Here is a 12,781-nt window from a genome sequence, read left to right on the forward strand (position 1 = left end):
CCCCACCATTCCCTCCCTTGATATAGTTGATGGATCTCCTTTGACTCCAGGACTAGACTGATCCCCAGTTTTGGGGTCTGAAAGGGTTTTTCCCCCATATGTCAAAAGTGGCAAATTACCATATGGGTTTTCACCTTCCAGCCAGCACCCAGCAGGTTGGATTTGGGGAGTGTCGATTACTTGTCACAACTTTGGCAGATTACAGTGCAGTTGAGGGGTAGGTTAGAAGGTGTTTCATGGAGGTCCCTGTAACTCAGTGGGCTGTCTGGACATGGTCCTGGGAGCAGCAATGCATGGTGAACAGATATGTCTCCATGTCTCATGCAGATGTGGCTTCCCCTCATCTTATAACTTCTACCTCTGACGTGGAGGAGGGGAGTGTGCTTGGGGCGCTAACTTCCAGTCAGGGTCCCTTGGCAGCCTTTAGAGTGTAGAGAGGGCATGGCCTTCACACCGACCCTCACATTTGTAGTACCCAGGGACATTGGTGCCAGTGGAGAGCTTCACTGGGTGAACCCTAACAGATAGTTGGAATGATTACCCCATCTGTGTAATCATTTTAAAATAAAGTGACAACCTCCAGATTTAACCATGCTATGGTGTTTGTGTCTCATGATTTTCATGTCCACATCAAGAAGACTATAAAGTCTGACAGAATTCTTGCTGTAGATTGCATGGGTTTAGCTAGACACCCCATCAACCATGATAATGACAGCTGAACATGCAACTGACTTGCCTCACCCTTCTGTTAGGCCTTCAAACTGCAATGCTTTGTGTTTATGGCATAATTACTCCATGCTTTCAGTGCTCCAGTATACTGTGTGTTAGTGATACAGCAGGAGAAACTATTTAACAGAGACACTTTTTCAGCGCTTTGTTTCAGGTTTGGAGTTTGTTGGTGATTTTGTACTAAAACTTCATATTAAAAAATGAAAATTATTAAAATTAATTAATTATACTGTTTACTTCCAGTCAGTATTCTAATAGTTGTTTCTCTCCCCCTTCTCTCCCTCGCCAGTAAAATGGGTTGGTGTTGGAAAATCAAGAGAGTCAGTGATCCAGCTATTTTAAACAAACAAAGAACTTCAGTGATGAGAAGCACGATTTAATGTTCATCTGTTCCTTACTACTCCCAAGTTAAAATGGAGATGCTGTTTCAAACCAAAATGTTCTTCTAGGAAATGATTAGAAAGAAATATATATTGTATACTTTAATATTTTCATTTATCAGTAAATGCAAATTATCAGTGATAAAAATATGTTTGGTAGCCACCATCTTTTTCTCACACACATATGCACAAAGCATAAAGAATTCAGTAACTGAATAAGAACAGGAATGAAAAAACAAGTGTTTTTCTTTTTTCTTCTCTGACTTGACCCATGTCGCTATTCATAAGTGTTTTATGTCCATATGAAGTTATTTCTTTGGGCTGATGACGATACTGAACATTTTCCAGTCGTTACTGAACAACTGGAAAAGCTGAAGTTATTCTTCAAAGGGAAAAGTTATAATTCCTGTTTCTATGGGTTGTCAGCAATAGGACATATATATTGCATTTAAAATTGGCCTGGTTATGTAGATCCTCAATCCCTAAAACACAATAAAATTAGGTAGGCATTTTTGATTACACAAAGCAAGGCAAATGCGATTAGCTTGAAGCCTGAGATTTTTTTTACAACCTATTAAATAAATGGGAGAGAAGCTACAGTGATTGTATCACACAGTGACGCAAGCCAGTAACTGAGGTAACTTTTGGGGATGAGCCAAACTGGAGATAGCTGAGCTGCCTATGTATTTCCTTCAAATCTTCTGTTTACCAACAGGCACCCCACATGGAGACGGGCAGAGGAGCTTTCCTCCCCTCAAAATAAAGGAAATCAGAGGAGTGGTGAAGGGTATAAAGGGTCCCAAAGGCACAGAAATGGCGTGTGGGGGAGGGAGGGAGTAGAGCCAGTGCAGCATTATACACCTTCTCCCTGAATCTGAGATGTGTCTCCATGCAAACACTGTAGGTCTGGAGCAACCTGGATTTTGTTGGGCATAGGTGGTGAGGCACTGGAGAGCACCAGCTGTCTGGTGGCATGCCGTCCTCCAAATCTGGTGCATTTCCAAGCATAAATCTATGCATGATTTAATGCTGCTAGTTGCAGCCTTAACTCCCTTTCCCAGCTTTTGACCCCTTACCAAACTGTAGGGGTGATACCTAAAGGAGGGAGCATATGACAGCACAGCTCCTGACAGGGCTGAGCTGTTTGGGCAAAGGAGGTACAGAACAGAGGTTCCAAAATTTCCAGGGATGGATCTGGATTTCCTCATTGATCCTCTGGTTCTGCATGGTTAGAAGGCCGTGCTCTCTGCGTGGCCCAAGCCCCTCTTTTAGAGAGGAGAATGCTGCAGAAACTGAGTTATTCCAAAAGTTGTGGAATTTTCAGAGCACATTGACTTTTCTGTGAGTTTTTCCACAGGTGGGGAGAATATAGCCCAATATTTTTATGACATTCCCAGATGCCTTGGCGCACATCTAGGAATGGCATCACCGCCTCTGCTGGTTCCCAGTGCATTAATGCCATGATTTCCTTTGTGAAAATGCCCCTTTTTGAGACAGTACTTCCAGGAGTGATGGCATCCAAAATGGTGGTACCTTTAGGTGCAGAATGGGGAAAAATAAGACCTGTCCATGAACCTCCAAACACCTCCAGATCCAGTTACCTCATGTGCACTCCCCTATGTTGTCCCATCTCTAACAATTATCTAGATATCTTTTAACAATTAAGGTCTGTTGTATTTTTTAAAGTAAACATGACATATGAGCAGCCATGGCTTATATAATGACAAGGTAGTAAAGCAGTTTATATTATCGTATAAAGATGCATTGAGGCTTGTAGTACAGTCCCTCTTCACCCTCCTCTGGCTGCAGTGCAGTCTCTTCACACCCCCATCCAGCACAGCCTGTGGTTTCGTGGATTGGTGCTGGGTTTGTAAAAGTTGTGTAGGGGGCCAGGAGTCAGAGGGTTAAGCCTTCAGTGGGGGTATAAGGAGCAGAGACCCCTATACTTGGTAAGGCCTGGCAGAGGGGCAGCTGGGCCAAATTTGAGTGTCATCGTGACCATCTGCACCAGATCTCAGTGCCAGTCAGATTTGGTCCAGTCAGGCAGGTAACCACCGCTGGGGATGGGCCCGCTTTCCCCATGAGTCCACATAACCTGGCTCCTATGGCTTTATGCCACAGTCTAGTCCTTTATGTCCAGTGATTTAAGCACAAGAACTCCTGAGTCCTAACCCTGACTTCTTCTGTGGCCTAGGGAAAGTCATTTAACCTGTGTGCCTCAGTTTTGCCATCTGTAAAATGGCAGATAATAATACTTATTTACCTACCTCATATAGGTTTTATGAGGATTAATTAATGTGGGCCAAATCCTGTTGTACTTACTCTTCTCTTTTATTAGGCAAACCCCCCATTGATAGTCAATGGGAATTCTGCCAGTGTAAGGACTGTAGGATTTAGACCTTATGTAATGTTTGTAAAGCACGTTTGACAGGTGCTCTGTAAGTGCTAAGTATTATTATTATTATTATTATTATTATTTTATTAGCACTGTAAAATGTAGCTCATTTTATGAGGTATCTTAAGCACAAGCACTCTCGGCAATGCACTTCAAGTTTCATTTCCAATGGGCTCAATCTCATGTCAGTCATCCATTAGACGGTTCAGATTGAGTCCTTCCCTCAGCCCACTGTCCTCAGCACATTTTCATTAGCACATAGCCATTTTATTTGGGCTTTATTCAGTTTTATAGGATTAGGTCCACAGTGAGTAACAGTTACTCACAGTGTACCAACAACCATCAGATTAAATGATCAACCCTAAATAAATCATTTTGGTACATTAAAAATGAAGTTGTTATGAATTAATTGTCACAGGATCAATGTCTCTTGCTTGACCTAGATCTTTATCTTCCAAGAACTGCCGTTCCATTTTGCCTTTGCTTTAGGGCCTCATCCAAGCCCACTGAGACCCTTGATTTGCACCACATCAGCAGACCATTATCCTGTGACACTGTCATCTCTTGCATTTAATTTAATTGCATAGGTTTTTTTTAAATCAGATTTCTTCCCCTACTGAATTCTGGGAATTTTGCCACTGTGTTCAGTGTGAACAGGTTCAGGCCTTTATTTTTAGAAGTTCTTTACAGGCTGTGATGACACAAACTTTTAAAAGGAACATGTTTGATGTAAACCATACATTTATCTTGACTGTTTCCTATGGCAGACTAGTTTAGATTGGAACCTTTGCTTGGAATTTCATTGTAATAATAATCACTGTGGCTAATTTAATTTTTCTTTGTTCACAAGTTGAATGTAATAATTTTTAAAATTTGTTCATGTATCATGTTGTTAGATGTATTGATGGAAGAATAAGGGGAAATGTCTACTAATATGGTATCTTATATTGTAATGGATTACAGTAAAAAAAGTTACTAAACCATTCAGGTAAAATATGTATTTGACAGGTTTTTGTCAGACTTGCCATCACGTGGCCTTCATAATCAGGTGTACACTTCCTAACATATGCTAGTTTTTTTTGGGTGGTTTCCCTGTATTTTTTAACTGACCCGTATATGCTCTTACAGCACTGGCCAGCTGCATTTTATAAATTGAAATAAATAAAATGAAGAGTTTTCAAAGTAATGTGCAAAATGTACATACACACTCCCACGCACCCATGTAGATTTTGCAGGAAAACTTTGAAATCTCATCTCATTATTTTACCCTCAAAGACACATTTAAATTCATTTTAAAACAAATATTTCTGAGAGTTTGGGGACAAAATTCACTACTTTCAAATCCAGAAACATAGTCAAGTGTTTCCTAATGCTTTTAAAATAATTATCAAGAAGCTTTGTGTGAGAAGTGGATATTTTCTTTCTAGCTATGAGTAGCAGATATTTACTATTGGCATTTCATTCGTATATTCTTAGGAATGGATAGGGTGATTTTCCTACTTATAAACCAGGTTTGGGGATTTTACCACTATCTCCACCAATCTGGAGTCCTGGCTAACAATTCCTACTTAACTGACAGAAACATGTACTTCACTCATGAAGCAGAACTTTTCCCTTTGAACATCTCGTGACTGACTCCAGTGAATTCTTTCCATGATAAATTGCTTAAAGAAACTTGAACAATTAACACCCTACAGTTCTTTATCATTACAAATCCATCCATAACACACCATTGGGGAAAGGAAGGAAAAAATGATCTCACCTAATATAACTAAGGCCACCCCCTACAATATGGCAGGCCTTCAGATTGGTGGGGGTAGGGACTTTCGGGATCCTGTTTTACAGGCAGGAAAATTCCATTTCTCATTATCTCCTGAAACCAATCTGGAACAACAGGCCTTTTACTTCAGTGTTCATATCCAATGAGCGAGAGACCAGGTCAGCACATCTACTGAAGGTAATGTCTGACAAGGGACTGGGGAGACTTCTGTGTTGCCAGTTGATAGATCTTGCCTACAAAGGTTGACTCGCTTTCTGCCATTCACATGAAGACACCCTGAGTGGAATGAGCATTGACTGGTAACTGTGGCCTCTAAAGCAGTTTCATCACACCCCATAAGTAGGGACTTGTGTAAATCAATTTTTTATTTTTTTTTTTTTAGAAAATTAATGACAATGCAAATGGCAAAGTATTGAATTTCACTGAGTTTGTACAGAATGAATTTTACAACTTAACATTAGTCAGTTCAAAGGATGAAATGAATTTTACAAGTTAATTTAATCAATTTTACAACTAAAATGTATTCCATCCTGGAAATTGACTAATGTTAACTTGTAGAATTCATTCCATCCTTGGAATTGACTAATGTTCAGTTTGGGGGCATTTTCATGATTTCTGTGCCCTCTATGAAATTGTGGTTTACACAGGGCCCAATCCATAAGGCACTGGTGTGTCTGGAGCTGCCAGAGGCAGAATGGAGACTGGGCTGTCTGCTGAAGCTACCAGCCAGGAGCCCCTCCGTGAGAAAAATTCTGCTTTGTAATCAGTCCAGCTGGGCAGTGGAGAATGCTCCATTCCTCTCCTGGTTCAGACTCGGAAAGAAGGAGGGGGGCATGATGAGAAATATTGTGGAAACTGGGTAACCGTTTTTACTTTGTAGAAACATACTAAATAAAGGGCATTCCTGGTCCTAACCATTTTCTAACAATAATGACTGTTTATGGAGCCAAATCTCACAGGTCCTACTTACTCCTTACAGAGGGCCTGATCCACACACATGTGGCCCTGTATGCCTGGATCACACCCCTCCCCTGAGCGAGTGTGTGTGTGTGTGGGGGGTTCTCACCCACTCTCCATACCAACCTCCATCCCCTCTATTCCCCCCCCCCAGTCTTTCAGAGAGCACTCTGTGCATCTGGGAATCTACACCGTGGGTGGGCTGGTGTATCATCTGTCCCTCGCCCTCCCAGTGGACCCTGTAGGAATCAGGGCAGAAAGAAAAGACAGCTCCCAACTGTGTTATTTTTCTAAAAGTTCCTCCTCTATGGTGTAGGCACCCCATTAAAAGAGTTCCCCAGGCAGTCATCAGATGCAGAAGTGCTGGCTCTGGCTACATGGCTCCAGTAAAGCTAAATGGCCAAAAAACATGGTGCCAAAGACACTCAGCAAAAAAACCGAGGAGTTCTTGTGGCACCTTAGAGACTAACATTTATTTGGACATAAGCTTTCGTGGGCTATAACCCACTTCATCAAACTCTGCAGAAAAAACCCTGGCCACCATTGTATCTTGAGGGATTTCAGGATTTGCAGATTGGTACTGCAGCCTATTAAATGGGCTGAAAAGACTGGACTCTCCCCCCCCCCCCACACACACACAGAATAATCAGGGAGAAAGCTCTTCCTCCCATTGGTTTTACTCCAGGCTGAGGCAACTGGGCCCTAATTTATGGCCCAATTTATGAGTTCAGGAATTACTCAAGTGAATAGCAAGATTAGAGCCAACCCTATGAGAGAAGAGTGAGTAGGGACTTCAGTATTTGGCCCACAGAGATTACTTCTGATCTGCTATATTTACAGGAAATTCAAGGTAATTCAAAATACCAGCTCATGTTATTAATTAGTAACTGTATATGTTCATTTTTACAAATAAGTTGAGAGAGTCTGAATTAAGTATTTACTTACCACCCCTTTGAGTCCATCTATAAGCAATAAATAACAGGAAAAACAAGACTCTCTGTGAGACCCAGCCGGAGCCCTCAACCTCCCCACACCCCAACCCTCTGCCCCAGCCCTGAGCCCCCTCCCACACTCCAAAACCCTTGGCCCCACCCCCACCACATGGATTTTGTTATGTGCACCAATATGGAGGTGATGTGTCCATATTGGTGCACATAACAAAATTCATTCTGCACCTGGGTGGGAAAAATTAGAAGGAACTCTGCTGCATAGTTCTCTTTTTTAGTTCTCTAGCTAGATTAAAATAATCTGGACGAAAACAAAAGGAAACCACTGTCCATAGTAAACCCTTAAGGGAGACGTGTAGAATGGGTAGAAAAAATAAATAAAGAGGCCTCTTTGTAAGACCTGTACATATCCAGCTGCAAAAAACAATGACAGATCTGTAACGGAGTATCAAACCACAGTACTGGAAATCCCCTGCAGCACTAGTGGAGGAAAGCAAGAATGTTGTTGGTTTAGCATAGTTGATAGAATAGTAGCACACTATGAAATCTGTCCAAGCCATGCTAATTTAAGAGCAAGTGCTGGCTGTCACAGACTGCAGCATCTTGGCATAAAACAGTATAGTCAAGAGCATATCCCTAAGTCTGCATTTATTCTTCATTTATCAAACTTTATTTGATGCATATATTTATTTATTAAGGTTAGAACTATGATCTCTGCTGCTAAAAATACAAATATTCATTATAAAATAATAATATACAACTTGGTTTTGGCACTTGCTATCAGATAATTGCTGAATATGTAGCACCTTCCATAGAGTTTGTAAACATGTTGACTTGTTAAGGTTGACGGGCTATAATGAGGCTTGAGAGAATTCAATTTTTTTTTTTAATGTTGATGGATAATATTGATGTTTATTTTTAAATATTTTCCAATTTTTATCGATTTAAATGTTCACAGTTGTGCAAAATTATGGGGTTTAAACTTTTTTTTTATTTGTATCCATTTACATTTTCACAATTGTTGGAAATTATGGAGGGGTGTCAGACAATACGGCGGTCAGGAAAGTAATTATTTAATGACAGTAGATGTTGAGATTCAAAAAATTAAAGCTTGTAAACGTTAAAACACAAATTGTCAACATCCCATGTCAAAATATATAAACTAAGTATCCTTAAATCAAACTAATACATTCTCAGGCAGCATTTTTCTTACTTGCCTATCTGTAAACTTCAATTATTATTGATGGACATTTTTTCTTGTTGGTTTGTGTCATACAGTGAAATTTATGTTTACCAACTGTGATGTTGTCTAATTAAAATATGACCATGCAAATCATTATTGCTACCACTGTTATATAATTGCAACGAATCTTATACAAAGTGAAACAATTGGCAGAAAGGGTTAAGCACCATGCAGGCTATATGACCCAAAGCCAACCATTAAAGACATGTTAGAAAGTATAAACAACAAGGAGTACTTGTGGCACCTTAGAGACTAACAAATTTATTTGGGCATAAGCTTTTGTGGGCTAAAGCCCACTTCATCAGATGCACGCAGTGAAAAATACAGTAACAAAATATATATATACAGAGAACATGAAAAAATGGGTGTTGCCATACCAATTCTAACGAGACTAATCAATTAAGGTGGGCTATTATCAGCAGGAGAAAAAAAACTTTTGTAGTGATAATCAGGATGGTCCATTTCAAACAGTTGACAAGAAGGTGTGAGTAACAATAGGGGAATAATTATGTGAATGGTAATTAGGGCCATTCCCTGCTAGATAGGCTAGAACTTTGAAGTGCAAACCTGTATTGTTAAAGAATTAGAGGTGATACTAATTGTGTGTGTTTACTTATATCTTGTTTAATAATTACCCATGTAAACAGATAGTTCCTGTCTGTCACTATAGATATTGATTCAGAGATCAAACGGGAATATTAACATTTAGCTGAATCTTGAATGCAATAATGTCATTGTCTATATGTCTCTTTAAAGTTTGTGATAGACTGCCTAATGGATAAACTATCTTATGTTAATCCATGTAGTTAATTACTGGTGAGGTTTAGGAAACAGAAGGTTACATCAAAAGCCTATTGTTCACCTAGGACTGTATGGTCAAGTGGCTTGGGTCCTGATCCTGTCATCTCAGATTCTACTTGAGGCTTCATGCAGGGAAAGCTTAAGCCATAAGGACTGAGATCCCAGTCCTGATTGGACCACCCTGAATATAAACAGACTATAACCTATGAACAATTTTTGAAAGAACTCTTTGCAACTACACAGCTCACCATCTCTGCTATGAATCTGAATCTCAAGAATTGTACTCAGTCTGTATGTATACTGATCTTTTAACCAATTCTGTCTCCCTTTTCTTTTTTAACAAATTTTAGCTTAGTTAATAAGAATTGGCTGTAAGCGTATATTTGGGTAAGATCTGGAATATTCATTAACCTGGGAGGTAATGTGTCTGATCCTTTGGGATTGGTACAACTTTTTTATATGATGAATAAGATTTTTAGTAATCCTCATCATATTTGTCTTGGGTATCTGGGTGGAGGCCTGAGGCTGGGTTACTTTAAGTGAACTGTGTTGTTGGCTTCTGGGTAACCAGTGAGGTATTATAGAAGCTGTTTTGTGCTGGCTTGGTAAATCTAGATACTGGAATATCCACCAGCTTTGGGGATTGTCTGCCCCATTCTTTGCAGTTCACCCTAATTGAGTGACCTCAGTTGGCTCCCCTGGGACCCCAGTCACACCAACATTTACTGGTAAAAGAAACGAACAATTGGCCAAATTTTGCTTTCATTTACACTGTTGTAAATCCAAATCAGATCTCTTCAAGGAATTTGAGATTTACACTGGTCTAAATACAAGAATTTGACCCCCAGCTTTTAGCAGTTTTTAAAGATGTCCTCTGCCAGTGAGAGGGGGAATAAATAAGGAATATTTATTACACATAAAAGGGGGAAAGTATTGAATGAAGAAAAAACTTTTTTGGGGAGGTGGAGTTTGGGATGGATGAAACTGGAAAGAGAGGATGAATATTTTAAAGGCCCCAATGTTCATGGGAGTCCAATATTTATGAGCTTAGAACAGTTCTTATAACCTCAAGGATTACAATTTATTAGCCAATTGCAACAACAATGGAACAAAAATATTTTATAAAGTAATAACACTTCAAGAAATACCATTATACTTTGGGTGGTTGATGGCATTTATGTTGAAAGCATAGCTGAGGTATGCCAGCATTTATAAATGTATTATTTATATTACAGGTGGACAAGAACCAACATCATAGATATGAACACCTTTGAATTTTGAGGTGTTCATAATCCTCACTTATGCACAAATGTTGTAAATGACCTTTATTTTCATAATAGACAGAATCAGAACCCCAAATCAAACATGCTCACAATTCAGGGGTGTTTGAAAGCTGGACTGTAAATTGTGTGGCATGGGCCTGAATGTGATTTGCATATTAGATACTGAAACTGTAAAAATAAAAAATTAATTTGCTTTGTTTTAGGAGTTAGAAAGTTTTCAGCCAACCATTTTTTCATAATACACACAAGTATGCCTAGATGATTCTTGGAAGAAGAGCACATTGAAAATAGGATTGTCTAATTTTCCTTCTTGCTTCCTAGCTTTCTTTCACAAACATGTTTTCAAAGATAAACCAAATTAACATATTCCCAATTACTATTGGTAGTCTGTTTTGTTTTTTCACATTCAGAAGTAGAATAACATAACACAGACTCTCAACTAACTGGGAAATTGTCACCATTAATTTTCATGAACGTTAGATGCTAGCAAGCTTTGCCAGATCAGATCACAGTCTTCTCTTTTGTTTCCAAGTCACCAGTGGATCTTCCTCAAGGCATATTGCAGTGAGATTAATAAAAGTACTCCTGGATCATTCTATTGGGTGAAGAGTCAACGGACTAGCAGATGAACCAACTCTCTCCCTACAGGACACCAAGCCATGTGGAGGCAGATGAGACAGAATTATTTTGCCTTTTAGCCTACAAATTGAAGATGCCTGATCACTAGCAGATGTTGTCAAGGATGAGGCTTGTGAAGCAATTAAAGAAGAGATGTCAGCACCTGAGGCAGAATCTAATGGTTGCAACAGAAGAATTCTGTGTTTGCCCTGGAATGGGGTGATGGCAGCATATTGCAAAGATAATCATAACAGAACATCTTGACAATATCATATGTCAACCTCGAGGCAAAATGCCCTAAATTCTGCCCTTAAATGAAAGATCCTGCTGTGCAGTTGTAGCACATGCTGCTCACTGTCAACCCTATTTCTTATTCAAAGGGCTGGTCCACACTAACCCCCCAGTTCGAACTAAGATACGCAACTTCAGCTACGTGAATAACGTAGCTGAAGTCGAAGTACCTTAGTTCGAACTACAAAGTACTTACCGCGGGTCCACACGCGGCAGGCAGGCTCCCCCGTCAACTCCGCGTACTCCTCTCGCAGAGCAGGAGTACCAGCGTCGACGGCGAGCACTTCCAGGATCGATTTATCACGTCTAGACAGAAGATCGATTGCTTACCGCCGAACCCGGAGGTAAGTATAGATCAAGAGTTTTAGAATCACCCTCCTCTACCAGAAGATAACTCTTAACTTTTTGTTTGATTTCTCATTTCATCTGATGTAAGAATCCAAATCTCAAGCAGAATTTGACTGCATTATTACACCTTCACCTTACATATGCTATCTTAGCATACATGCAACAGGCCACAGGTGGCACTTGACCAGAATTCATCACCGAATTTCATCCGTTTTGTTGGACCATTAGCTTCCCTGGCCCGAGTACTGATGGGGAGCATGATGGGAATGATCACTCCCACTGATCTCATATTTACCCACCTTTGTAAAGCATAGAGACATCCTCAGAAAGGTGCTACCCAAAGGGTCAAGACTGCAACGTGCTGAATGCCTTCCATGTACCTAGGATCTTATCATGAACTCCCTTTACGTACTCAGCACCTGGCAGGTCTAGGCCCTTAGCAAAGAGTATCATTAGAAAGTAGAGAAGTAAGAAATGTGTTTACATTTTCAGCAGAGTTGGGAGCAGGTTACTGTACCTGATTGGGGGAGGAGGGTGTCTACAGGATTCTATGCCCTGAGAGGGAGCAGAGGGTTGGTGAGCAGTTATGCTTCCATAGTATTGATTCACTTGAGGATCATTAAAGTTTTCCTTTTCATCCCATTTTATAGATGGGTAACTGAGGCACAGAAAGGAAGTGACTTACTCAAACCCAGCCTAGAAGTCCTGGACCACAGCTTTATCTTCTAGGCCCCTGGCCACCCAAAAGGGCAGAGCAGCACCCATGAGTCTTAGCACCTAGCTCTACCCACTAGGCCCCCTGACACCCCCAGACCAGAATCCAGGAGTCCTAGCACCTAGCTCTACCCACTAGGCCCCCTGACACCCCCAGACCCAGAGAAGAACCCAGGAGTCCTGGCACGTAGCTCTACCCACTAGGCTCCCTGACACCCCCAGACACAGCAGAGCACCCAGGAGTCCTGGCACCTAGCTCTACCCACTAGGCCCCCTGACACCCCCAGACCCAGAG

At 40.6% G+C, this 12,781-nt stretch overlaps 1 protein-coding gene across 1 annotated transcript in view; it reads left to right on the forward strand.

The window, feature by feature from the left end:
- Positions 1-7,317, forward strand: part of ADSS1 (adenylosuccinate synthase 1) — a 39,013-nt gene extending 31,696 nt beyond the window's left edge. The window contains exon 13 of the mRNA XM_026654246.2: positions 1,019-7,317. Coding sequence (XP_026510031.1) covers positions 1,019-1,071 — 53 coding nt within the window. The 3' untranslated portion in view covers positions 1,072-7,317. The remainder of the gene's footprint in view (positions 1-1,018) is intronic.
- Positions 7,318-12,781: the final 5,464 nt, after the last annotated feature.

Source organism: Terrapene carolina, unplaced genomic scaffold (assembly GCF_002925995.2).
Source record: "Terrapene carolina triunguis isolate 2854851 unplaced genomic scaffold, T_m_triunguis-2.0 Scaffold189, whole genome shotgun sequence".
NCBI classification, from domain to species: Eukaryota; Metazoa; Chordata; order Testudines; family Emydidae; genus Terrapene; species Terrapene triunguis.